Genomic DNA, 27,936 nt, shown 5'->3' on the forward strand with positions numbered 1-27,936 from the left:
CTAAAAGCGATACTGTCAGAGGGATGTAACACTTTGAACTCAGGGGAAAGGTATGGTTTTTATAACATTTCTATCAGATCATAGCATCACATAATTAAACCATAATCTTTTTCAATAGAAAAGTTGTCAGTATTCATTACATATTTCAGTTATGGTTGTATCCCAGCTCCGCCACATGTCTGCTGTGTGACCTTGGGCAAGTCACTTAACTTCTCTGAGCCTCAGTTACCTCATCTGTAAAATGGGATTAAGACTGTGAGCCCCCCGTGGGACAACCTGATCACTTTGTATCCCCCTCAGCGCTTAGAACAGTGCTTTGCACATAGGAAGTGCTTAACAAATGCCAACATTATTATTATTGTTATTATTAGAATCTTCTATCTAGCCTAGGTCTGCCATACAATTAAGTAAGCATACTTGGCTGCCTTGAATTGTAAGCGAAAAGTTGAAGAATGGAATTATAAAATTCTGGTGCATTACAAATCGAAGAATTCACATGGCACGTAGTTTTGAAATTTCATTTCTTTCTATTGGGTCGTGTAGCACAAAGACCTTTTTTTTTTTTCCTTTAGACTCAGACCTACATTGAAACGGGCACAAAATAATGGAAAATTAAACCGTAATGGAGAGGGTTTGAATAGGGCTAAAATATCGTAAAGACCATCACATTTTTTTGTTATGCCCACACTGCCAAACCAGCTTTGGCCCCAGCAAGCATCTGTGGTAGGTGTTGTGTTCAGGCAAAGGAAGTGTGTGTAGCAACACATACCAGTGATCCCTGCCTCAGCCTGTCCAGGGAACTGTACAGTCAGCAGAGAAGCAGCATGGCTCAGTGGAAAGAGCCCGGGCTTTGGAGTTAGAGGTCATGGGTTCAAATCCTCGCTCCGCCAATTGTCAGCTGTGTGACTTTGAGCAAGTCACTTAACTTCTCTGGGCTTCAGTTCCCTCATCTGTAAAATGGGGATTAAAAACTGTGAGCCCACCCCGTGGGACAACCTGATCACCTTGTAATCTCCCCAGTGCTTAGAACAGTGCTTTGCACATAGTAAGCGCTTGAGAAATACCATCATTATTATTATTATTATTATTATTTCACGGTAGGCTGCGTTGTAGGCATTTACATATTTCCCATCCTTTTTATATTGCTGCCGTTGCCAGCCTGGAAAAGTCCCACATTCAAAAGCCCCACCAGACGAGATCCTGCTACGTAAAACAAGGACTTAGGAGACTTGTTTTTCTTTCCAGTCTTAGATAAGGTATGCCTTTATTTTTCTTCGGAATTTGAATTTGGGAACTGTAGCAATCCCTAGGACGTCCTGACATATGATGTAAAAAGTCAGCCATATAAAATGGGGCATTTGTGCCCTTCTGTGACCTGCCCCTAAGGCCAGCAAACCATTGGAGCATCTCCCTAGCTATTCATTCAATCGTATTTATTGAGCGCTTACTGTGTGCAGAGCACTGTACTAAGCGCTTGGGAAGTACAAGTTGGCAACATCAATCAATCAATCGTATTTATTGAGTGCTTACTGTGTGCAGAGCACTGTACTAAGCGCTTGGGAAGTACAAGTTGGCAACATATAGAGACGGTCCCTACCCAACAGCGGGCTATCGTAGGTCTTCTCTGAATTTCAGAACTCTATTACTGCCCACTCTTGGCCCTTCAGTGACCAGGTAGAAAATGACAGTTCTCCTTAACAGCCTTTCATTAGCAAAAATCCAGCCTCTCTTTGGGGCTACTACTGCTTTTGTTTTAGGGCTGGCCTTCTTGGTTTGAACCAGTGAACTTCAAATTGTAGCATGCTGTTTCAAAGCCTGTGATTGATTGCTGAACTCTGAGATTCAGCTGTTGCCCAACTTTTCCCATAACCCACTGGATAATAATAATAGTAATAATGGCATTTGTTAAGCGCTTACTATGTGCCAAGCACTGTTCTAAGTGCTGGGGGGATACAAGGTGAGCAGGTTGCCCCACGTGGGGCTCACAGTGTTAATCCCCATTTTACAGAAGAGGTAACTGAGGCACAGAGAAGTTAAGTGACTTGCCCAAAGTCACACAGCAGACAAGTGGGGTAAGAACCCGTGACGTCTGACTCCCAAGCCCGGGCTCTTTCCACTGAGCCATGCTGCTTGTTGCCCCAGAGAGTCTAACTTCTGTGTTTCCTTACTCCTTTCTCAGTAGCTGAGTGACTCAGGTGCTTCCTTTCCTTCTCCCACCCTCTCTCTCCCCTGCCCTGCAAATTCATTTAGTCATATTGATTGAGTGCTTACTGTGTGCAAAGCACTGTAGTAAGCGCTTGGGAGAGTACAATATAACACGCCCCTTGCCCACAACAAACTCACAGTCTAGAGGTAAGCTCACAGTCTAGAGCAAATTTTCTCCTGGAACACCCCAGATAGGGTCGTAGTTCACTGTTTCGTTCGAGGCTGGAGTAGTGTTAATGCTCAGCTGATGTGGAGAAGCAGTGTGGCTCAATGGAAAAGAGCACGGGCTTTGGAGTCAGAGGTCATGGGTTCAAATCCCTACTCCGCCAGTTGTCAGCTGTGTGACTTTGGGCAAGTCACTTCGCTTCTCTGGGCCTCAGTTCCCTCCTCTGTAAAATGGGGATGAAGACTGTGAGCCCCCCGTGGGGCAACCTGATCAGCTTGTAACCTCCCCAGTGCTTAGAACAGTGCTTTGCACATAGTAAGTGCTTAATAAATGCCATTAAAAAAAGTGCTCCCAGTCTTTACCCCCATTTCACAGATGAGGTAACTGAGGCCCAGAGAAGTAAAGTGGCTTGCCCAAGGCCACCCAGCAGACAAGTGGTGGATCCAGGTTTAGAATCCTTGACCTTCTGACTCCCAGTCCGTGCTGTATCCACTACGTCATGCTGCTCCTCTTTTACAAGTAAGTCGGTAAGTGGTAGAGCCCCCTAAAGAGTTGATATGGCTCAGTTTGGTGGGAACGTTTAGTTTCAGTTTAGTTGGGGTAAGCATTTTGGATGAGGAAGGGTCTTAGGACTTTGAATTCAGGGAAAGATGTGGTCCGATGTTGGGAAGGAGGGAAATCGAGGCCGGGAAACAAGCGGGAACCAGGTGACGGAGGCGGGAGAGTCGAGCCAGTTGGTTTGAGAAGAACGAAGGCAGCGAGTTAGGGAGGAGCAGGTAAATGAATCAATCAATCAATCATATTTATTGAGCGCTTACTGTGTGCAGAGCACTGTACTAAGGGCTTGGGAAGTCCAAGTTGGGAACCTATAGAGACGGTCCCTACCCAACAGTGGGCTCACAGTCTAGAAGGGGGAGACAGAGAACAAAATATTAACAAAATGAAATAAATAGAATAGATATGTACAAGTAAAATAAATAAATAGAGTAATAACTCCTTACCATTGGCTTTAAAGCACTTAATCACCTTGCCTCCTCCTACCTCACCTTGCTAATTTCCTCCTATAACCCAGCCGCACACTTCGCTCCTTACTCCTCAAAGATCTCTAGTGGTTGCCTGTCAAACTTCGAATCAAGCAAAAACTCCCCACTCTCGGCTTCAAGGCTGTCCATCACCTCGCCTCCTCTTACCTCACCTCCCTTCACTCCTTCTTTAGCCCAGTAAAGAGAGCAGTTGGGTAAGATTCCTCCTCTGTTAGAAGGGGATAAAATAGATTGTGAGTCCTGTGTGAGACAGGAACTGTGACTGATCTTATAACTTGAGTATCTACCCAGGGTTCAGCAAAGAATAAACAATCAGTGCCATAAGTATTACCATTATAGTAGTAACTTTTAAGTGATCTTAAGATGGCTCGTTTTATCCAAGTCCCAGGTGCAGCTTTTACCAATTAGTGTGCTACTGAGTCTAAAAACCAGTGCCTGATTTTTGCCTGATCAGCCCCAGTGTGATCATCATCATCATCATCAATCGTATTTATTGAGCACTTACTATGTGCAAAGCACTGTACTAAGCGCTTGGGAAGTACAAATTGGCAACATATAGAGACAGTCCCTACCCAACAGTGGGCTCACAGTCTAAAAAGGGGAGACAGAGAACAAAACCAAACATACTAATAAAATAAATAGAATAGATATGTACAAGTAAAATAAATAAATAAATAGAGTAATAAATATGTACAAACATATATACATATATACAGTGTGATGTGTCACGTCCGACAAATTCCCTTCCTACAGCTAGCTCACAGTCTAGAAATGGTTGGAATAAGTCGGAGAGCAGCGAGAGGAGACAACAAACCCTGTAGAGACCAATCGTAACTTGGCTGGCTCTGGAGTGGAACCTAATTGCATGTATGTCAGTAGGAAATCAAATCCCATGATACTGCCATGTTTTTGACCACAGTGATCCAGCTATATCATGGGTTGGACTTGTGTTAAGGGTCCAGCTCGCCCTCCAGATTTCTCTTGGGCAACACTTGTCACTTCAGAGTCTGGGGGACAGACAGGATCTCACGATGAAGTTTGACCCCCATGCCTAGAGTCCATTCCGGGTATCTGGACTCCCCCTCTCTTGGGTAGGACGGTCCCTACCCAACAGCGGGCTCACAGTCTAGAAGGGGGAGACAGAGAACAAAACAAAACATATTAACAAAATAAAATAAATAGAATAAATATGTACAAATCAAATAAATAGAGTAATAAATACGTACAAACATATACATATATACAGGTGCTGTGGGGAGGGGAGGGAGGGGGAGAAGAAGGAGGGGGCTCAGTCTGGGAAATTGGCTCAGTCTCCAAATCCTTGCTTTTTTCAAAGAATATTGGCCGAGCCACAGTGTTAAGCACACCAATGATGACCACTTGAAATTTTAAATGTCGAAAACTAAACTGGAGCGGCGATGTTTGTGTTTTTAAATAAAATGCACCTCCTAAATCTGTGTGTAGCATTTGAAGCATAATGGCTCCATCTTGTAGCTGAATAAGGAATTGCTCTGAAAACAGGATGATGATTTTTAGAAAGTTTCACGAGGAACAACTTTTTTATGGTCTGACGTGCTCTCCAGTTGAAATATTTTTGGACTTTTCTTTCCAAGTGACAGGTGGACATTAGGAAGGTGAGAATACAATTATATACAATTAAGTAATGCCGGTGGGCAAAAGAAATATTAACTTCTAACATTCTGCCCCGTGGGCTACCTGATTCTCATAAAAATGCAACAGTGGACATGATAAATGAACACCGATGACATTACTTTGGTTCAAATAAAGGTATTTTGCTGTTCCTAGTTGTCAAGATGACAGGTAGCTTCACCTACTCATAATTCGTAATTTAGATAGGTTTATTTAGAAAAAGTTAAAGTGAAGCATTGATTTTGATATCTTCTGCACGCAAATAAAAAAAGCAAGGAGCTAGTTATAGCAAGGAGACTCAACAGAAAGAAAGTGAATTTGTTTTGTCCCAACTTGCAATCAATCAGTAGCATTTACTGAGCACTTGCTGTGTGCCAAACACTGAATTTAGCATTTGGGAGACTGGGGCAAAAGTCATCTGTTGTCTTTGTAGAAAGGATCCACAATTCCTATAATTCTCATGTATGCCCAAGTTATATATCTTTATAGAAAATCCTTCACTTTCAATCCTTACACGATCAGTGGAATTTTCTTAGTATTTCAGATAGAATTTTAGTAGGATTTTTGTGCCAAGTGAACTCCTAATTTGGGGGAATTTATTGTTTAGCCGAAAGTACTGTTGCTCACTTTTATATTTAGGCAAATTGTGTTTGTGACTTTATAATTCATGGCTGAGAATTTTGACCTTTAGAAATTTTTAAATAGTTCTATTTTGGTTAGAGCTAGAAGGGCGGTGGTGCTTGCTGTCGATTTTTAGTTTTCTTTCTATATTACGGCTGTTTGCATAATTACAAGTTTTAGTCATGACCAGCTATTCATAACACTATCTATGCAATTAAAAAGAGTAATGTACCGATTGAATCAAAGATTGGGTGGATGAATACGCATACAGGTCGTGAAAATTTATGTAATTTTGTAATTGTAATTGTTTTGTTCTTTGTCAAACTGTGACCAAGGGAGAAAACTATTCCTATTTCCCAAATTAATATAGACTATAAGCCCCATTTTTCAGTTCTTAAGATTAAACTTCTTCCATGAGAATTACTGAAAATGCAGCTAAATTAAAAACTGTTTGCTTTCCTCCTCTATTTTAATAAAATCTGTAGTCTCCGGAGCAGAGAAGAGGAGAGAATCCCCAAGCCTGCGACCGTCTCTACACCTGTAAAAAACGTAGATGATCCCACTCTTTCAAAAACTGTGGAAGAAGCAGTAGTTGAAAGGAGTGAAAAGCAAGCTCCGTCACTTCCAGGTAAGGAAAGAAAAACCCCAAATGAAGCATTTCACATACGTTTAGCCAAGATTACCTTTGCCCCACATATGGAATGATTGGGGGCATTTGAAGTAGTCTACATAAATCTTAGATAAAATTTATCCAACTGTGAAATTGCTAGGAGTTAACAGCTTGAAGATGGCTCTAGTGTGGTGTAAGAGTGAGGAATTATGGTGGATCAGTAGATAACTCCCATCTATTCATTTTTCTTTCTCACCCCATCTTTCATTTCCTACTGATTCCAGGACATCTCTGTGTAGATGTCCTGCTGATACCTCAAATTCAGTTTATTCCAGATTGAACTTCCCATCTTTGCTCCCAAATCCTTTCCCATCACAATCGATAACCCCACTACTTTCATCAGTCAAGCCCCCAAATGACATTATCGCTGATTCTTTCTCTCTCCCAAATGCAGCCTGTTACCATATTCTGCCAGTTCTTCTTGCACAACATTTCCAGAATCTGCCCCCTTCTTCCCTGTCCACACAGCCACCACTCTGGTCCAGGCATTTGCCAGTTCCTGGCTTGATTACTGCATCAACGTCCCTCTCTCCTGTCTTGCCCCTCTCCAGTTCACACCTCACTTAGATGTCTGAGTCGATTCTTCAAAATGCGGTTGTGCACACTTCTCAAACTTCCAGTGGTGACCCGTTCCCCTCACCCAGCTGAAACTCATGTTAGTTGATTTTAGGGTACTCAGCTTTCTCCCTCCTGTGACTTTGTCCACTTTCTACCCCCTCCATATCCCAGTTTGTACCCTTTGTTCCTCTCAATCTAAACCTGCTCGCTGTTTGTCATGTTCTTATTTCCCCCACCACCAACCTCTTGTTTATAGACCCACCCTCCTGCTTCAAGATCCCCCTTCTGACAGACCACTGCTCTCCCCATTTTGGAAGCCCTTCATAAATTGTATAGCTCCCTGGAGACCTTCCCCGAATACTTTCTCCCCACTTTATATTCCTCCTAGAGTCCCTTCCACTCGAGTTAGATAGTTGGGTACATGACCCGTCGTATAATTCTTATCTTTATATCCTTAGCCACACTTACTTCTTTGTGCAGTTTATTTTAGTATTCCCCTGTTAGATTGTAAACTCTTCGAGGGCAGGAACCCTGTGTATTATTCAGCCCGTCAATCATTGGTATTTATTGAGTGCTTTCTGGTCACAGATCACTAAACTCAGCACTTGAGAAGCAGCGTGGCTCAGTGGAAAGAGCACGGGCTTTGGAGTCAGGTCATGGGTTCAAATCCCAGCTCCACCAGTTGTCAGCTATGTGACTTTGGGCAAGTCACTTAACTTCTCTGTGCCTCAATGACCTCATCCATAAAATGGGGATTAAGACTGTGAGCCCCCCGTGGGACAACATGATCACCTTGTAACCTCCCCAGCACTTAGAACAGCACATAGTAAGCACTTAATAAATGCCGTTATTATTATTATTATTATTACAGTGCCATAGAGTAGGCGGACATACTCTCTGCCCATGAAGAGTTTACAGTTTAAAGGACGGGACAAACATTAAGAGACGCTACAGGTAGAGGAAATAGCAAATTAAAGGGTATGTACACAAGTACTGTGGAGCTGGAGTTATTTATTCATTTTTTAGGGTATTAAGCCCTTACTGTGTGTCAGGCATTGTTGTGAGCGCTGAGGAAGTTACAAGCTAATCAGGTTGGAAATAGTCCATGTTGCACATGGAGCTTATGGTGTTTATCCCCATTTTCCAGATGAGGTAACTGAGGCCCAGAGAAGTGAAGTGACAAGGTCACGTGGCAGACAAGTGGCAGAAATTGAATTAGAATCCAGGTCCTCTTGACTCCCAAGCCCAAGCAGTGCTTCAGGGGTACACACCCAAATGCACAGGGGAAATGGGGGGGTTAGAGTATTCTAGTCTCTCAAGCGCTTAGTACAGTGATCTGCACACTGGTGCTCAATAAATACCACTGATTGGTGAACAGTGCCTCCCACCAAAAAGAACAAGTATCAAGGTAGAATAATGATTTTCTTCTTAAAGGTAACAATGTCAGCTAAAGAGCAAAAAATACTGACTCTGCCTTTAGTTGAAATAATCATCCTGCTCCTCCCTGCTTCTCTCCTTTACCTATCCTTTTTCTTTCTCTTCCTTCTCCCAAGTCTAATAGTAACCACAACTGTGGTATTTGTTAAGCCCTTACCATGCGCCAAATACTGTCCTGAGCGTTGGGGTAGATACAGGATAATCAGGTTGGACACAATTCCTGTCCCAAATGGTGCTCTTAGTCGAGGTAGGAGGGAGAAAAGGTATTGAATCCTCCTTTTATAGATGAGGAAATGGACGCACAGGGAAGTTAAGTGACTTACCCAAATCACACAGCAGGCAAATGGAAGACCAGGGATTAGAACTCAGGCCCTCCAACTCCCAGGCTCTTTCCATTAGACCATACTGCTTCCCATGCTTCTAATTCCACTTGTGCTGACTTCTGCTTGTCTGTTCTTTTTTTTTAAAAAAAAACAACCAAAAAATTTTCCCTCGTTTTCTTATGTTGCCTGTTTCCTTGAACTCCCAAATGCCCATCGACAACCAGCCTCTCCATGCCAGGCAGTTTTCTTTCCTGCCCATTTCCATTGACTCTGTAATCCAGCATGTGATAGTGTCAGTATGGAAGGTTTCTACATGGCAAAGCAGGCCTGGAGGGAAACAGCATGCTATACAGACACTCAATCAGTTGTAATTTACTGAGTGCTTTTTGTGCATAGAGCACTGTACTGAGCGTTTGGGCGAGTACTGTATAACAGTATAACAGAGTCAGTAGGCACATTCCCTACCCTGTTTTAGACATGTTATGAGAAGGGAAGATCTCACTTAAGTCAGTCAGTGGTATTTATTGAGCTCTGACTGTGCAGAGCATTGTACTAAGTGTTTGGGAGAGTACAACAGAGTTGGTATAGATGGTATCTGCCCACAAAGAGCTTATGCATTAGGAGAGACAGATATTTAAATAAAATACTGGTAGGGGAAATGGTAGAGTATAAAGATGTGTGCATTAGTGCTGTGGGCCTGAGGAGGAGTGAATAGGCAAGGGCTAAAAATAGACTCAAGTGCGGAGGCGACACAAAATAGAGGTCCTAGACAGAAAGTGTGAAGGCTTTGTAGGAGAAGGCCTCTTGGAGATGTGATTTCAGTAGGGCTCTGAGGATGGCATTTTGGCAAGAGCCATTAGGAAGACCATTTATCCCCTAATACCATTTGTTCTATATACTAGATTTTACTAACCATGAAGATTTCAGACCTCCCTTTGATGAGGGAAAGCTAACTACCAGTAGCCTAGGACTGAACATACATGACACATTCATCCAGCCCCAATTTCCCATTTCTCGACTCTTAAGACAAAGTTTGCAACGACCATAGCGTATTCCACGAACACAATGCTCTCGCTGGAGGTTTTTCTGTTTCTTGCGGCTTCTCCAGGCTTCAAAAGAGGCAAAATGCTGTAATTGAGATTTAGGTAAATCCGGTAAGGATGTTGCTTGTTTTCAGGCTCTCGGGCTCTGCTTGCAAACCGATGATTCAGTTCTGTTTTTATAGTTCAGAGTAGTTCAGCGGGATTTGTGTTCCGTCCCATGCTAAATGTTTCCTTCTCAGTGTAGCATTTGTTTCCTCAGAGCCAAAGCCAGTGTATGCTCAGGTTGGACAGCCGGATGTGGATTTACCTGTCAGCCCATCCGATGGCCCCCTGCCCAATTCCACTCATGAAGACGGCATGCTGCGGTAATGTCACTGTTTTTTTTCCCTAAATAAACATGTGTAGACATATGGAGTGAGTAACACCGGAGACCATTTTCCCTCAGTAAACACCACTTAATATTATCATTGGTTAATTGCACCTGGGTTGTCGGGTGAAGAGGAGCAGCGTGGCCTAGGGGCCATAGCTCCGGCTTGGAAGTCAGAGAACCATGTCTAATTCCCACCCGTGTATGCTTTCCCAGCACTTAACACAGTGCTCTGCACACAGTAAGCACATAATAAATACCAGTGCTACTGTCTGTTAATTCTGGATTTAAATATTCCAAATAAAGACCGTTTTAAAAAGCCGATATTTATCCCTTGATGTGTGATGACCTCCTGCTAACTTTTTTTAAACAAATATAATTCAACAGACCAAGCATGAAACTGGTAAAATTTAGAAAAGGAGACAGCGTGGGCTTGCGGCTGGCTGGCGGTAACGATGTAGGAATATTTGTCGCCGGAGTTCTGGAGGATAGTCCTGCAGCCAAAGAAGGCCTAGAAGAAGGAGACCAAATTCTCAGGGTAGGTCAATATGTTTATGACCTAATTCATTTTGAAGAATGCTTTGATCCTAAGCAAAGAGGCTTTAAGTGAATGCAAATTGTACTATTGATGTAGTAAATTGTAGTCAGCAAGCTGTGCGACTCTGGGCAAGTCACTTAACTTCTCTGTGCCTCAGTTCCCTCATCTGTAAAATGGGGATTAAAACTGTGAGCCCCCCCCATGGGACAGCCTGATCACCTTGTAACCTCCCCAGCGCTTAGAACAGTGCTTTGCACCTAGTAAGCGCTTAACACCGTTATTAAATACCATTATTAACTTAAATACCATTATTATTATTATTATTTGGGCTCAAAAATCTCAATATTTAGCATATGTACCAAAAGAAGGTGAACATACTAATAGAAGAGTTTGAGTGATGATATTCCTTGCTGGAGAAGATTTTGCATGGTGCTGCTGCTGTTGACCTTGCTGTCTTTTTTTCAGTTTTCCTGGTTTTCCTCCCAGCTTTCTCAGTACTAAAGCAAGGGCTCAGATCAAGTCACATGAGCATCCCCTGAGTAGTCAGTAGATCGAAAGGCATAATCAATCACTGATAGGGACACATGAGCATTTTAAGAGGAAAAGGCTAAAATGTTTCTTAGTTGGCGCGTCTGCCCAGCACCAACGAAAAAGGGGTTTTTCATCCGTTCTCTAATTTTATTCCATCAGTGCTGACCGCTGAACTGGATAAGTCAACCCAAAATTTGGTCTTGCATTTCTCTGGTTAATTCCTGTTCCATAGCCTTCCAGGGCCATTAATTCTCTTCTCCAAGAGAGCGTCATGGTTTCAGCCTTGCTGAGAAATCCCCATGGTGAGTGTGCAGTGCTTGCCCATTAGGGATCTGATTGAAATCTTGGAGAACAAGGAACCCCGTTAGTTTCAAGCAGTTCATTTTTCTGTGGGACTTCTGGCACTTAGCTCTGCATCGTTCCAATAGGTTCCTTTATCGGCTTTTTTCCAATTCATTCCCTTTTCCTGTTAATCATCACTAAGATTGAAGAGCTATCGTTTGCCTTGGAGAAATTTTCTGTTATGTAGGGGTGTATTGCTTAAAAAATGTTATTAAATTAAGTCAGCTCCAGGAAGAGGAGGGGACTCTTCTACCAACTTTCTCATCTCCTTATTCGGAGCTTTGCTTGAAGATAGCAAGTTGAATTTTATTAAGCACGTACAAAATCCAAATGGTTACGTTATTTTCTTTAAACTGAAAAATATGTAGAACTTTTTTTCAGCCCATTGTTTTAAAAAGAGGCCAATAATCTCGAGAGTCATTATTCATATAGGTTTTTTTGTGTGTCACCACCAGGTAAACAATGTAGACTTCACTAATATCATCCGCGAAGAGGCTGTTCTTTTCCTTCTTGACCTTCCTAAAGGAGAGGAAGTGACAATCTTAGCCCAGAAGAAGAAGGATGGTAAGTGATGTTTCAGCGTATTTATTGAGTACTTACTGTGTGCAGAGCACCATACTAAGCGCTTAATGTTTCCGTAAACCCATCAGCAAGAAACTATAATTTGGTAAATCCAGACTTGTAAGTAGCAACTAAAAGGGGGTTGGTTGCTAGTTAGGAGCATAATTCATAAATTCAGATTAATAAATTGATTGTTTACTAAATAATTAAATATAGCATGGAAATTTAAATAATTTCATTTAAAAAAAGTTTTTCCTTTTGACAAATTTGAAATTATCTCTGCGAGGGGAGTTGGTAATCTTAGTCAAAGTTTATTCGCAAAGCCAAGGGCTCTTTGAAGCATATAGCTTTTTGTTTTGAAGTCTCAGTTCAGAAGCAAAGCACCCAACTGCCTTCTGATTCTTTCTCCAAATCATCATCATCAATCGTATTTATTGAGCGCTTACTATGAGCAGAGCACTGTACTAAGCGCTTGGAAAGTACAAATTGGCAACATGTAGAGACAGTCCCTACCCAACAGTGGGCTCACAGTCTTAAAGGGGGAGACAGAGAACAAAACCAAACATACTAACAAAATAAAATAAATGGAATAGATATGTACAAATAAAATAAATAGAGTAATAAATATGTACAAACATACATACACATATACAGAGATTTACAATAGTTGTCATTTTTCCTTAATCCGGGGATCAGATAATCCTCCAAATCCAATTTCCTGATGGAAATTTCACTGCCCCTCCCACCCCCTTTCCAAACCCCTGCCACCTCTCCACAATCCAAGGGCAACTTCAGCCACCCAAGGTTCCCTCTCTGCTCTCATCCCGTATGCTCACCTGCTGTTGTGAATATGATCCAGTCTGGACGCCTCCCTTCCCACCATCTCCCCCTTCCCACCATCTCCCCCTTCTCAAGAGGACAGTAGCAGACGTGGTCAGTTTTCAGTGTCTCAAAGTGCCTGGGCCTTCCTATCTATGTTGTGCCTGGCCCTGGAACTGGTCAGCGTCAAGGTATAGGTGGGATGCCTCAGTTTCTCTCACATTAATTGTCCCTCAAGGTTCAGTTCTGTGCCCCCTTCTATTCTCAGTCTATGCTCATTCTCTTAGGGACCTCTTTTGGCCTCATGGATTCAACTTGCACCCAAATCAAATTCATCCTTACACCTCTCCTCTTCAACCTAGCATCTCCTCCTGCCTCCAGGATATCTCCACAGGGATGTCCCTCTGATACCTCAAGCGTAACATGCTCAAAATTGAATTGCTCATATATCCCCCCTGTCCCAAATCATCATCTCCTAAATTTCCTGTCATTGTTGAGAAACGCCACTATTCGGCATAGTGGATCTCCCATGGGCCTGGAGTCAGAAGATCATGGATTCTAATCCTGGCTCTGCCATGTATCTGCTCTGTGACCTCGGGCAAGTCATTTCACTTCATAGTAAGCGCTTAATAAATGCCATCATCATCATTCACTTCTCTGTGCCTCAGTTACCTCATCTGTAAAATGGGGATTGAGTCCTGGGGGACCGGGACTCGATTCAATCCGATTTACTTGCATTCACCCCAGTTCTTAGTGCAGTGCCTGACACATATATATGCTGACATTTATTAAGCGCTTACTATGTGCAAAGCACTGTTCTAAGCGCTGGGGGAGATACAAGGTGATCAGGTTGTCCCACGGGGGGCTCACAGTCTTCATCCCCAGTTTACAGATGAGGGAATTGAGGCCCAGAGAAGTGAAGTGACTTACCCAAAGTCACACAGCTGACAAGTGGTGGAGCCGGGATTTGAACCCATGACCTCTGACTCGAAAGCCCGGGCTCTTTCCACTGAGCCATGCTGCTTCTCTAGTAAGAGCTTAACAAATAGTAAGCGCTTAACAAATACCATTATTATTATTATTATTATTATTAATTATTATTATTATTATTGTTATTCTCCCCATCTTTCAACCCCACAACCATGGCATTATCCTTGACTCCCCTCTCTCTTTCAATCCCATTAATCCCTCTCTCACAGAAATGTCAGTCAATCAATCAATCAATCGTATTTATTGAGCACTTACTGTATGCAGAGCACTGTACTAAGCGCTTGGGAAGTACAAGTTGGCAACATATAGAGACAGTCCCTACCCAACAGTGGGCTCACAGTCTAGAACGGGGAGTCCTTCCTTCACAACATCTCCAGAATCTCCCTCTTTCTTGCCACCGCACTGGTGCCAGCAGCTGTCATATCCCACCTTGCCTTGTGAGAAGCAGCGTGGCTCAGTGGAAAGAGCCCGGGCTTTGGAGTCAGAGGTCATGGGTTCAAATCCCAGCTCCCCAGTTGTCAGCTGTGTGACTGTGGGCAAGTCACGTAACTTCTCTGTGCCTGTTACCTCATCTGTAAAATGGGGATTGACCGTGAGCCCCCGTGTGGGACAACCTGATCACCTTGTAGCCTCCCCAGCGCTTAGAACAGTGCCTTGCACATAGTAAGTGCTTAATAAATGCCATCATCATTATTATTATTATTACTCCATCAGCCTCCACGCAGAATCTACCTGCTCGATCTCCTTTTCCCATCACACCCCCAGCTCGCACTCTGTGCTTCTCTCAAGCCAACCTACTTGCTCACTGGACTAAATTCTCATCTCCCTGCTGACCTCGTGCTCACTTCCTTTCTTCAGCCTGGAATTCCCTCCCCCTTCACATCCGTCAGGCCACTGGTTGCCCCATATTCAAAGACCTTCCCTGATTAATTAATTAATTAAATCATATTTATTGAGCGCTTACTGTGTACAGAGCACTGTAGTAAGCACTTAGGAAGTACAAGTTGGCAACATATAGAGATGGTCCCTGCCCAACAACGGGCTCACAGTCTATAAGGGGGAGACAGACAACAAAACAAGTAGGCAGGTGTCAATACCATCAGAATAAATAGAATTATAGCTATATACACATCATTAATAAAATAAATAGAATAGTAAATACGTACAAGTAAAATAAATAGAGTAATTAATTGGTACAAACATATATACAGGTGCTGTGGGGAGGGGAAGGAGGTAGGTCGGGCGGGATGGGGAGGAGGAGAGGAAAAAGGGGGCTCAGTCTGGGAAGGCCTCTTGGAGGAGGTGAGCTCTCAGTAATCTCCCATCCCTATCTGAGACCCCCTCAAACTTCCACATTGGTACTTGTGCGACACCCAAGCGCTCTGAATACTTACAGCCCCCTTCCACCCCAAAGGTTATTTATGTATACGTCTTTAACTCTGTTACTTATTCCTACCTGTAATTTCTGTTAGCATTCTTTATTTTATTATTATTTTATGGCATTTGTTAAACTCTTATTATGTGCCAGGCACTGGTCTAAGCACGGGGGTAGACACAAAGTAATCAGGTTGGACACAGTCCGTGTCCCTCATGGGGCTCACAGCTTTAATCCCCATTTGACAGGTGAGGGAACTGAGGTACAAAGAGGTGAAGTGACTTGTCCAAGGTCACACAGCAGACAAGTGGCGGAGTCGGGATTAGAATTCGTGTCCTCCTGACTCCGAGGCCCGTGCTCTGTCCATTAGGCCACACTGCTTCTCCTCTGCCAGCTTCTAGCTTCTCGAGGGCAGGCATTGTGTGTACTAACTCTGTTCTACGGTCTCAGGCGTTTAGTACAGTGCTCTGTCCAGAGTAAGCACTTGAATATTTTCCTTGTACATAGTTACTATTCTATTTATTTTGTTAATGATGTGCATCTAGCTTTACTTCTATTTATTCTGATGGTTTTGACACCTGTCTACATGTTTTGTTTTGTTGTCTGTCTCCCTGTTCTAGACTGTGAGCCCGTTGTTGGGTAGGGACCGTCTCTATATGTTGCCGACTTGTACTTCCCAAGCTCTTAGTACAGTGCTCTGCACACGGTAAGCGCTTAATAAATACGATTGAATGAATGAATGAATGAAAAATACTATTGATTGCGGCCATATAAGTAACCCAAACTCTGCTCTCACCTTTGAGCCTTCCTGTTACATGCCATCTTACTTAACCATTTTATCTTATTTACTGAAAGCATTGTGTTTGCAGAGCACTGTACTAAGCTCTTGGAAGAGTGCTCTCTACATAGAAAGTGCTCAGTAAATGCCATTCATTCAGTTGCATTTATTGAGTGCTTACTGTGTGCAAAGCAGTGTAGTAAGCGTTTGAAAAAGTAAAATATAACAATAAGCAGACACATTCCCTGACCACAACAAGCTTGATACTTGTAATGGGTACTGTGTGCCAAGCTGTGAACCAAACTCTTGGGAGAGTACAATATGTCAGAGTTAATGGGCATGTTCCCTGTGCACAATGAGCTTACATCTAGAAGATATTGCTCAGGAACTAGGTAGCGGGGATCCGGAGGAGGGGAAGAGAACATACGCATGCTATCCAGCATGGATCCATATTCATCATATCATCCTAACCCATCCTGTCTCTGTGCCCCTCCATTATCTTTTTCCATGTGGATACATTTCCACAGAGGCAGGAATCAGAGTGAGGAAAGAATAGGACTAGAGGAAGTATACTCCAAAGAGGATTTGAGGAGAAAAACCGACCAAGAGAAGGAAAACAAATGGACCGAGAATTGGCAGAAGCCTAATCTAGACAAATGGGTATTTCTGGTAGCATTTCCTGACCGTAAGAACCTGCAGATTAAGTATCCAAACGTGTTATGTGTAGAATGGTTAGTGCTCCTAAAAAATGATTACCTGGCCCCAGTGTTAGTTCTCGTTCCTTCCATCCCTACCTTAACATAATTCTGTGCAAATCCAGGTTCCAGAATTAAGAATGTATCGTCTGGCCCACATTTTCTAATTTAGCACTCTACTTACTTTGTATATACACACTTACTCCTAATATTTGTTGTCCAGTGGCCCAAGTTGTAGGAAAATGTGAAACTGAACAACAGCTATCATAAGTTTGTATAAAATGGTTTTGGGCTTAATCTTTTATGTTTTGATGTCCAAAGTTGCGGGCTATTAACATTTTACCTGCCTACTTAATTTTGTTGCAGTTTATCGCCGAATTGTCGAATCGGATGTAGGCGATTCCTTCTACATTAGAACTCATTTTGAATATGAAAAAGAGTCCCCTTATGGGCTAAGCTTCAACAAAGGAGAGGTGTTCCGCGTCGTGGACACCTTATATAATGGCAAACTGGGATCTTGGCTGGCTATTCGAATTGGCAAAAATCACAAGGAGGTAGAAAGAGGAATCATTCCTAACAAAAACAGGTAAGACAAGATCATTTACGCAAATTATGGATTTGGTAGAATGTAGCATTGCTTAACTTGTGAAATGTGACATTTTAAAATGAATTTTTTTAAAAGACACCATTCAGTAGTTTTATGATCCCTTAAGTCCATTTGTACTACCAGATTTCTTAAAAGATTGTCAGGTGTGACACCCTCATTTCCCCGGGTGAGGGTTTGGGGTAAAGATTATTTACCTGCTATACTCAATAAATAGCATTTATGAAGAGCTTACATTATACAGAACACTGTGCACAGCACTTGGGCAAGTACAGTATAATAAGGTAGATAGATACATTCCCTACCCACAAGGAGTACTGTTCTAAGCACTTGGGAAAGTGCAGTAGAATTGCCAGAGATGATCTCTGCCCCCAAGAAGTTTGCAGTGTAGGGCAGTAAAATAATGAAAGGAAATTGATGGCCAAGCCAAAAGTGGGGTGTGGGAGGGATCGATTGAACCAGGCTCGCTCAGTCTCCAGTGTCAGGGAAGCATAAAAGATTTGGTTTACCCACACCATATACAATCCTGGCTCTGCCACTTGTCTGCTGTGTGACCTTGGGAAAGTCGCTTCACTTCTCTGGGTCTCAGTTATCTCATCTGTGAGCCATATATAGGACAAGGACTGTGTCTTATCTGATTAGCTTGTATCTACCTCAGTGCTCAGTACAGCGCCTGGCACTAAGCACTTGACAAATACCATTAAAAAGAGGGAAAGTTCCTCACTTTGAGAAGTGTATCCATGTGATTATATCACCATGTGAGCTTAAAAACTACATAGACAGATTACAGATAGTGATGAGTTGATTATTGTCATAATAGTAAATGCTTACTGCTACTACGAATACATGCAAAGCACTGCTAAGCACCAAAGTAATTACAACAATCAGGTTAGATACAGTCCCTGTCCCTCATGGGACTCAAACTCCGTGGGAGAGGGAGATCGAGGGCCTCATCTCCAGTTTTACAGATGAGGAAACTGAGGCATTGAACTCAATTACTTGGAAATGACTTGTCCAAGGCCACCCAGCAGGCAAGTTGTGAATCCAGGTTTCCTGACTTCCAGTTGTGGGCTGTTTCCAGAGATCATATGCGAGCATAGCTGTCAATCCTAGATATTGGTGAAGAGTCAAAAGTATGAAGTAGCATGAAAATCCAGCACTCTGGACAACTGAATTGCTTGTGTTTTCCTTTTTCCTGCAAAGGGCTGAGCAGTTAGCCAGTGTGCAGTACACGCTCCCCAAAACAGCCGGGGGAGATCGTGCTGACTTCTGGAGGTTCCGAGGCCTTCGCAGCTCCAAGAGAAACCTTCGGAAAAGCCGAGAGGATCTGTCCGCCCAGCCTGTTCAAACCAAATTCCCAGCTTATGAAAGAGTTGTTCTCCGAGAAGGTAGTTTCCTTTTTAAAACAGATCTGCTTGATGTTTCTGCCTAGCAAGTACATGAAAAAGATATTTTTTTCTTCCTCTTTCATTAAATGCCTTTCCCCTTCTTGGTCTAGCTGGATTTCTCAGGCCTGTAACTATCTTTGGACCAATAGCTGACGTCGCCCGAGAGAGGCTGGCAAGAGAAGAGCCAGATATTTATCAAGTTGCAAGTAAGTGACTTGTAATCGGTTGCAATACAGTGAAAGAAAATCTATTATTTTTATGATGCTACTTAGGTTAATAGGAGAGAGGCACTCAAATTTTGTTTTTGAAGATGCCAGTGTTTTTATTTAAATGTTCTCTAATGTTAATTACACAATGGACAGAGTTCCGGAACATCCCAGGGTATACTACTTTGTTGCCTCTGAATTAAAACCTCCATTATTTAATAGGAAGACAGATCACTGGACTCCTACACTGTATTGGAGAAAAATTCCAGGAAAAGCATGCCGGAGAACCAAAGAGAGAGGATCCATTTTTTCATAGTTCCACCCTTGCCTTAGTTCGTTTTTCGTTTGCCCTGCCAAATGCTCCTTATTTGCCTTTATCCCAAATGTCAGGCTCTAAAAAAAAATCAAGTCAGACATATACACTATCGGTAAGCCACCAGTGTTTGTTTTATTTTTTAATGGTATTTGTTAAGCGCTTACTACTGTACTAAGTGCTGGGGGGGATACACGTTGAGTCAGGATGGACACAACAGTCCATGTCCCACATAATGGTAACGATGGTATTTAAGCATTTACTATGTGTCAAGCACTGTTGTAAGCGCTGGGGTGGATATAAACTTATCATGTTGGACACAGTCCCTGTCCCACAGGGGGCTCACAGTCTTAATCCCCTTTTTACAGATGAGATAACCGAGGCACAGAGAAGTGAAGTGACTTGCCTAAGGTCACACAGCAGACCAGTGGTAGAGCTGGGATTAGAATTTAGGTCCCAGGCTCGTGATCTATCCACTAGGCCATGCTGCTTATTTAGGTTGCATTGGTAGTGCTTATCAGAGTCAAAGAATAACGTATTTTTATGGCTGGCTGTTTTCCTTGACTGACCATAAGCTCCTTGAGAGTAGTTAAGTCTTGTGCTTCTGTTTCACTTTTCCAAGTCCATTGCCCTTAATCAATCAGTGGTATTCATTGAGCTCTTTACAGTGCCGTGTACATAGCGGGTACTTAATAAATGTCACTGCTGCAATTTCTAAAAAGAAATAGATCTCCCATTGTTCAGAAGCACCTTCTCTGTTAAGGCTGTGTTCCATAATTTTTAATCCTGTAATGAAAGTGTTTTTATACACCTGCTTGAAAATTGGAAGTTTAGGTAAATTTTAAAAGTAAATTTAGGTAACCTTGGAACTTCCATATTCATCCATTCAATCGGATTTATTGAGCACTTACTGTGTGCAGAGCACTGTACTAAGCGCTTGGGAAGTACAAGTTGGCAACATACAGAGACGGTCCCTACTTTCGTAACTTTCATAGTATTCCACCTGTGGAAAAGAGAACTAAATATGCTTGATTAGTACAAAATGTAATAATGGGTTGCATATTTTTTTCTTTTCCTAAATAGAAAGTGAACCAAGAGATGCTGGTACTGACCAACGAAGCTCTGGCATCATCCGTCTTCATACAATAAAGCAAATCATTGACAGAGTAAGTGGTAAAAATTAGCTTGTTGACTGGGTTGTAAACAGTGAGAGAGTTGTTAGTGTGATCTCTGGGTATAATTTTCGAAGTGATATTGTGACTACCTTAATTCCTTAGGAAAAAAAGGCTTTGAGGTCTTTGGCCGAAACGCCAATGGGGATCACAGAAGCTATGTATTCTGTTCATCCTAGTTGCAGTCTCATGTGACTAAAAATTTGCAACGATTTAGTCACACAACTAGCATTTTCTCACTGTTCTTAAGTTTACTAGTGTGAGTTAATGCCAAGTCATTTGGGCTCTATGCTGGGAAGATTGTTTTGCCCAGAAAGAGTACTATTAATCCTTCATGTCTTTAAGGTGCAAAAGCTATATTTATGATTTCTTCTCTGCTACATATAGCAATTTGATCCCCTGGTATCACGTGGTCTTAAGACCCTATAAAACATTCTAAACCTTGTTAGACACTGTTTCTCTCTTGTTCCAATAAAATCATTATAGGAAACAATTTTTAGTGTGTTTAATAAATTTTTACTTGTTCCCCCTTCAGGACAAGCACGCTTTACTAGATGTAACGCCGAATGCAGTTGATCGTCTGAATTACGCACAGTGGTATCCCATTGTGGTATTCCTTAACCCTGACTCGAAGCAGGGTGTGAAAACAATGAGGATGAGATTGTGCCCGGAGTCACGGAAAAGTGCCCGGAAGTTATACGAACGATCTCACAAACTTCGCAAAAATAACCACCATCTCTTCACAAGTGAGTGTAAAAAACTGTTTTAAAAGTCAGATATTGAGGCAGATGGTGTAGACGGGGACTTGGTAACTACTAGCAGTGCTGAGCCACACTGAGAAGCAGCGTGGCTCAGTGGAAAGAGCACGGGCTTTGGAGTCAGAGGTCATGGGTTCAAATCCCGGCTCCGCCACTTGTCAGCTGGGTGACTTTGGGCAAGTCAGTTAACTTCTCTGTGCCTCAGTTACCTCATCTGTAAAATGGGGATGAAGCCCCCCTTGGGACAACCTGGTCACCTTGTAACCCCCCCAGCGCTTAGAAACAGTGCTTTGCACATAGTAAGCGCTTAATAAATGCCATCATCATTATTATTATTTTTAGTAAACTTGATGAGTTGGCTAATTTCTTGAAATAATTTCTGTCATAGCTGTCTATGGGATATTGTTACAGGTAACTCCGTTCTTTAGGAACCACTTTTAGGAACTTTAGGAACCCACTCTTTTCCTTCAGACTTTTGTCATTTGGGTACTGATTAATTACTAGAGATTTGATCGAATTACTTGAGTAGGCTCTGACAGCTTATTTAGCCCAGGAGCCAAGAAGTGTGATCTCTAGAATCATCAGTTTTATCTATACGAAAGACAAGCTGTATTCCGGTCGTCAGAAAGTAGTAGTTTTGCCACTGTATGAAGCCATGGTATGTGACTCCAGGATCTACAGATCCTTTGGCTAGCACTCTTAATTGGTCCCATAAATATAGAGTGCCAAAGGAAGGCATTTCTCCTATCTGGCCACTGCAGAGCCTTCTCTATATCCCCACTGGGCTAATTCCAGAGACATCCCTCCCCAACCAATTTGAACTCCTGGGGTGCAGCGGCTCTGCTTTTCAATCAGTCAATGATATTTATTGAGCGCTTAGGTGCGGAGCACTGTATTAAGCTCTTGGGAGAGTACAGTATAGAATTAGCAGACACATTCCCTGCCCTTAACAAACTTAGTCTGCTTTTCCAACCAAGCCTCTTCTAGATGCCAGCGCTTTCTCCTGCCACGTCTTGTAGACTGTAAGCTCGTCCTCTAGACTGTAAGCTTGCTGTGGGCCGGGGATGTGCCTGTTTATTGTTATGTTTTACTCTCCCACGCTCTTAGTACAGTGCTCCGCACCCAGTAAGCATGCAATAAATACGATTGAATAAATGAATGCGACCTCTGTTCCCTCCCGCCTCCCTCCTCGTGGCTTTCCTTTGGAACCTTGTCATCCACACAGCACCTTGGGGGTGGAGCCAGAATGTTACTTTATTGCAAAGCAAGAAAGTGTTACAGGAAAAATTGGCATTGAATACAACTGTAGCTGGGGAATCTCTCCGTCAGTTCATTCTAGCAAGGAACTAAGAATTAGAGAAGGTACCAGAGAGTTCAGAGAAAAGAGCCTCTTTAGTTTAAAGTGGTTAGTAAGTGCATGCAGTTCATTTACGTGGGAAGTTTAGCTGTATACATTTTAATCCATCTGGCCAAAAGTTAAGGAGGGCAACCATCATAGACCCAGGCCCCCAATGGTGACCCACAGACCACCAGGCAAGGTGGGCCATCGGTGTCATCTAGTCGTGACATTTTTCTCTTTTTCTGTGTCTTGACCGAGAAAAGACATTGCTCTCGGGCTGCCCCTTAAATGGGAATACGGCTCATTTTTCTCATACGGCATGCGTGATGTATATTGCAGGAAATACATTGGCAAAGTACACTGTGCAAGATAGGTATCATGTAAAAAATTGTCAAGTGCGAGCTGGGAGGCGTGATCCGTGGTTCCAGTTCCGCAGGATTTAATGGGGGAAAAGGTGGTGTCTTATTTCAGTGGTTCTAGAGAACTCGACCGGGTCATGCATGCTTTATTGTATTTTCAGCTACCATTAATTTAAATTCGATGAATGACGGCTGGTATGGGGCACTGAAAGAAGCAATTCAGCATCAACAGAACCAACTGGTATGGGTTTCAGAAGGAAAGGTAAGACGTTTCATTTTTTTTGTAATCTCTATGCTGGATCACGTAACGCTTTGTAAGTGGTACTAGGACTACATTTACTTTGTCCCTAGCTGCTTTCAAAAGTGTAATGTAAATCAATTACATTGAAAGTTTTATATCCTCCTTTAGCGTATTCCTATGTGGAATAGCCTGAAGGTAAGCGCTTTTGGAGGTTATGAAAATTTTGATTGGTAACGGCATAAGACTCTGTCTTTTCTCTGTCCATCGAGTCCCACACAGGAATAGGAGCGCATATTAAACTGCCCCACCAAAGTGATTCAACTGTGTCTTAGGCCAACTCTAATAGCTTTATCTGTGGACCCCTAAAATAGTAACTACTTCTTATTATGCATTTTATTTGGTTTCAAACCAGACTATGCCAATTTTTTCCCCTCCAAGGGCATGTGGTTGAAAGAAATTACAGTGTAGTGATTTTTTAAAAAATTTTTACCCCCTTTGCAGAATGTGGTCTGAAAAGTTTTTAAGAGTGTTTTCCTCAGACTGTGGAGGAGATGTGGGTGTCTTTGTATTTTGGGTTTTTTGTTTCGTTTGCTGGCTTGTTCCTTGTCGTGTCTCACCCCTGCATGGCCCCAGTTTCTTCTGCCTGGCTATGGCTAAGGAGCTTTGGCAGTGCATGCTGTTAAGTTTAAGACAACGGTGCCTGTTCTCCAGAATATGCTGTAGCCTCCTCAAAAAGATATTTTAAAACTTACACAACTAGAGGTAGCATCTGGATTTCTCATAATCATATATTTGAGTTGTAGTCTTTTTCACCAGCACCGGTTTGGATCTAATGGATGATACATATGTGTATATATTTATTCATGAGATCAGCTTAAGTATCAGACTCGCGTCAGGAATGATTTGGTCCATCAGAACCCCGGTAGAGTAGCTGAGGAGGTAGAAGTAAAGCCCTGTCAATCACCTTTGCTGCAACACTGGTTGACTCGCTTATTCATTTTCACCCTCATACCTTTTAAAAGAGTAACAATAATTGCCTCCTTAATATTCTGACACACCAAATCCATGTGACAGCATCATCATCATCATCATCATCCTTCTTGTTTTCATACTCATCGAGAAACATTTACTGAGGTCCCTCAAGGTGTCGATGAAGTGTGTGTGATTCAGCAGGTAGTGATGATAACGGGTAAAATAACGGCAGGTGTAGGTGAAATCTTTAAGGGACACGTGTGTAGAAAGTGTGTTACAAGAGAGATGTGGAAAGTAATGTGGCCAAAGCTTGGTTCTAAGTGAAATTTCCATCTGGTTTTTCCACGGTATTTCCTGAGATCAATCAGTTTCCATCAGTGGCATTTACTGAGCACTTCCTGTGTGCAAAGCACTGTACCAAGCACTTGGGAGAGGACAGCCTGATAGTCGGTAGACAACAATCGCCATCCGCAACGAGCTTTTCAATTAAAAACATACTTTCCTTAACTGATGAGGTTACAGATCCTCTTTCATATGAGGGGAAACACCTAAGCATATTTTTGAGCAAAGTGGGTTGTTCATTGCCGTTAGAAATGTTACTTTTTTAAAAGCAGAAGGACTTGATCAAGTTTGGGGTTTTCAACAATAAAGTATATCGACTCATTTAGGAAGTACTAAAACTATTTCAGGTAACATTTGCTTGCCTCTTCTAGAATTAAGGGATAGGTTTTACCTAGTGTTTAGCTTCTGCGCTTCCTGCCAGACCATCCAAAGTTATCTGAATTTCATGTAAAATGTAGTCCTGGCAGCATTTCATGCTACCAGTCCGGTCCATGTTTCTATCTCCTTGTTCATATTGGTGTAGGAGATCCATCCAGCTGTATTATGCCAAATACTTCCCTGTGCCTGTTACCTCATCTGAAAAATGGGGATTAAGACTGTGAGCCCTATATGGGACAGGGACCGTATCCAACCCAATTATCTCATATCTACCCCATCGCTTAGTACAGTGCGTGGCACATAATAAGCACTTAACAAATACCACAAGTATCATTAACCAGAAGAAGTGGCAAGGGCTAATTGGTAGTAAGATACTCTCCCCAGGCCTTACCAATTTTTCCTGGGTGGCTGCTCACAAGGCAACTCTCCAGATCAGCAGCAGCAGACTGACAGAAGAGGTATTAAGAGGCACTCCATCCTGTCCCAGCTGCTTCTAGAATAAGGCCACAAGAGACAAAATAAGACAGCATGGCAACATCAACCTTTGTGGAAGAACGGCAGAATAAGCAGGGGCTGTCTTGTCGGGACTGTTCTGTTCGATCACAGGGACTCTGGTAGTTCCAGTCACAAGCCTAGGTTCATCACGAGAACTTGTCAAAAGACTGGGTGTCTAGGCTTTGCCACTAGTAGAATATCCCGAGGGCATGATCCAGTGGGCCCTATGCAGCCCTGATGTGAGTGAATCACAGGAGTCCCCCGGACTCTTGCTTATAGCAGAAGGGGAGCCCCAGCAACGTGTGCTTTTGTTTTATGGCTTCAAAGTCAGTCGGGTTTAAAAGCAGGACTACAGCTGCAGTGTCAGGGTTACACCATTGAACTCAGTTGCCAGCCTTGCGTTTGTAGTAGTCAGCGCAGACTAGCAGCGCTAAATTCCAGGGCGCATCTTCCTCGGGAACAAGCTTCATGCCGAACTGGAGAATCATTTTGCTCCCCTTCTTCGGTTTTGAAGACCTTTAGAGAACAAACTGTAAAAAAGTTTGTAATTCTGTTTCAACTGCAAGTGGAGGCTTCCCTTGTCTTTTGAAAATCATTTCTTCGTTTAAAGGAACCGCGTCCTCAGTAGTGAGACTTTTCTGTAGTATTCTGGGGAAAATTCAGAGGGCCCAAATGCCGGGGTTAGCTTTTTCAGAGGTTTCTTTCACTATCCAAGCAGTTTAAGTTTAATCTGACGGGAAGTGAGCCGTGACATTGGTTAGAACGACGTTTCTTTCGAAGCACTGTCATTCGTTGCACCAACGATTTTCCAAAGCTGGTCGGTCGGCCTTCATTGTCTTTTCCTGGCTCTGGGCTGGAGGGCCAGAATGCCGGCTGCATACACCCGGGGGCTGCCGCCGTAGTCCCTGAGGGGCTATTGGGGTCGGGCTCGCGACCCAGGCTGGCCGGCTCATGGCGTTCTGTTTGTCTGCATGTATGCTTGTACAGCTCATCTTGACCGTTGACTCATCACACAGTCAAAACCAAACCGTGTCATTACAACTGGATTTGATTTCTTCAGAGCCAAATATATTTTCCAATCTCCCCTCCCCCCCGCCCCGATAAAATAAAGGGCCATCTCTCTTTTTAAAAAAAAAAAGAAAATATTGAATAAATATTTTAACTTACTTTTATTTGACCCAGGCGGATGGTGCTACAAGTGATGACCTTGATTTGCATGATGATCGTCTGTCCTACCTGTCAGCCCCAGGTAGTGAATATTCAATGTATAGCACGGACAGTAGACACACTTCTGACTATGAAGACACAGATACAGAAGGCGGGGCCTACACTGATCAAGAACTAGATGAAACTCTTAATGATGAGGTGGGGACTCCTCCGGAGTCTGCCATTACACGGTCCTCTGAACCCGTAAGAGAGGACCCTGCCGGGATTCATCACGAAAGTCAAACATATCCTCCTTACTCACCACAAGCGCAGCCACAACCAATTCATAGGCTAGACTCCCCTGGATTTAAAACAGCCTCGCAACAGGTAAGCAGCAAAGCCTTCCACGTTTTATAGCCCTAGGTGCGTTATTCCATTTGAAATTCTGAGACTCGATGGAAACAATAGAACACCGTCCTCTCCCAAAAAAGAGCTGGTCCCTAATTTGGCTACCAGGGTATTAAAGGCCGAATTCTAAATCTTATATTTAGGTAAGGGCCTCACCTATTAAAGTGATAGAGGGAATTTCAGAGCAATGTAGGGTCCGGGGATCATTTCTTGAGCCAGCGCACTTACAGTGTTTGCGTGTGGGTGTGCGTGTGTCTTTCCACTATTGGCCTAGTGGAAAGAGCACAGGCTTGGGAGTCAGAGGATGCCGGTTCTACTCCCGGCTCCACCACCTGTCAGTTGTGTGACCTTGGGCAAGCCACTTAACTTCTCTGTGCCTCAGTTCCCTCATCTGTAAAATGGGGATTCAGACCGTGAGCCCCACGTGGGACAACCCGATTACCTTGTATCTACCCCAGCTCTGAGAGCGGTGCTTGGCGCATAGTCAGCACTTAACAAATACCATAATTATGATTATTCTACACAATACCTTGTTTTTTTAAAAAAGAGCATTAACTGAAGTGGAAAGTTAGCGGGGTCCAACGAGCACTCTACTTAAAATATTTTAAACACTTCACAGAAAGGAGAAGCCTCATCAACAACCCCTTCCCTTTCCCCGTCGCCTGAAACCACCCCTGCATCATCAACCTCTGCCGTTAATCTTAACATAAACGTAACTAAGGTCAGATTGGAGGAGCCCATCCCAACTCCTCCCAACTCTTACCAACTACCAGCTGGCCCCTTAACACCAACAATCCCTGAGGCAGCACGCGTAATACTAAAGGATCGAGAGCCACCATTGTCATCGCATGTAGACCCAGCCAAGGTACCCATGCCGCACTGTTGCACTAATTTGCCGCTGCCCATTAAGCTACCAAATGAACGTTTGCTTGGCCCCGAAAGGATTTTCCTTTGGCTTTTTTTTACCGTGGGTTTTTTATGCCGTTCATGAGAGTGCATCGAATCCCAGAGAATCATTAAGCCTTTCAGTTTGCATGGCTTCCGATTGCATATCTGATTTTTGTCTCAGGAATGAAGCGAGGTGTCTGCTTTACTATTTTGAT

General features: G+C 42.9%; 1 protein-coding gene across 7 annotated transcripts in view; it reads left to right on the plus strand.

The window, feature by feature from the left end:
* The window catches only part of TJP1 (tight junction protein 1), a 135,066-nt gene that overhangs the window by 81,557 nt on the left and 25,573 nt on the right, over positions 1-27,936 (plus strand). For 5 of the 7 annotated variants that reach the window (XM_038746823.1, XM_038746827.1, XM_038746828.1 and 2 more), the window contains exons 9-20: positions 6,171-6,313; positions 9,976-10,081; positions 10,471-10,621; positions 11,950-12,058; positions 17,079-17,298; positions 18,520-18,704; positions 18,815-18,910; positions 20,307-20,389; positions 20,931-21,141; positions 23,013-23,113; positions 26,462-26,812; positions 27,453-27,698. In XM_038746823.1, the coding sequence (XP_038602751.1) occupies positions 6,171-6,313; positions 9,976-10,081; positions 10,471-10,621; positions 11,950-12,058; positions 17,079-17,298; positions 18,520-18,704; positions 18,815-18,910; positions 20,307-20,389; positions 20,931-21,141; positions 23,013-23,113; positions 26,462-26,812; positions 27,453-27,698 (2,002 nt within the window). The remainder of the gene's footprint in view (positions 1-6,170; positions 6,314-9,975; positions 10,082-10,470; positions 10,622-11,949; positions 12,059-17,078; positions 17,299-18,519; positions 18,705-18,814; positions 18,911-20,306; positions 20,390-20,930; positions 21,142-23,012; positions 23,114-26,461; positions 26,813-27,452; positions 27,699-27,936) is intronic. The other 2 variants (XM_038746829.1, XM_038746830.1) reach the window with 1 other exon arrangement.

The sequence above is a fragment of the Tachyglossus aculeatus genome, chromosome 5 (assembly GCF_015852505.1).
Source record: "Tachyglossus aculeatus isolate mTacAcu1 chromosome 5, mTacAcu1.pri, whole genome shotgun sequence".
Classification (NCBI taxonomy): Eukaryota; Metazoa; Chordata; class Mammalia; order Monotremata; family Tachyglossidae; genus Tachyglossus; species Tachyglossus aculeatus.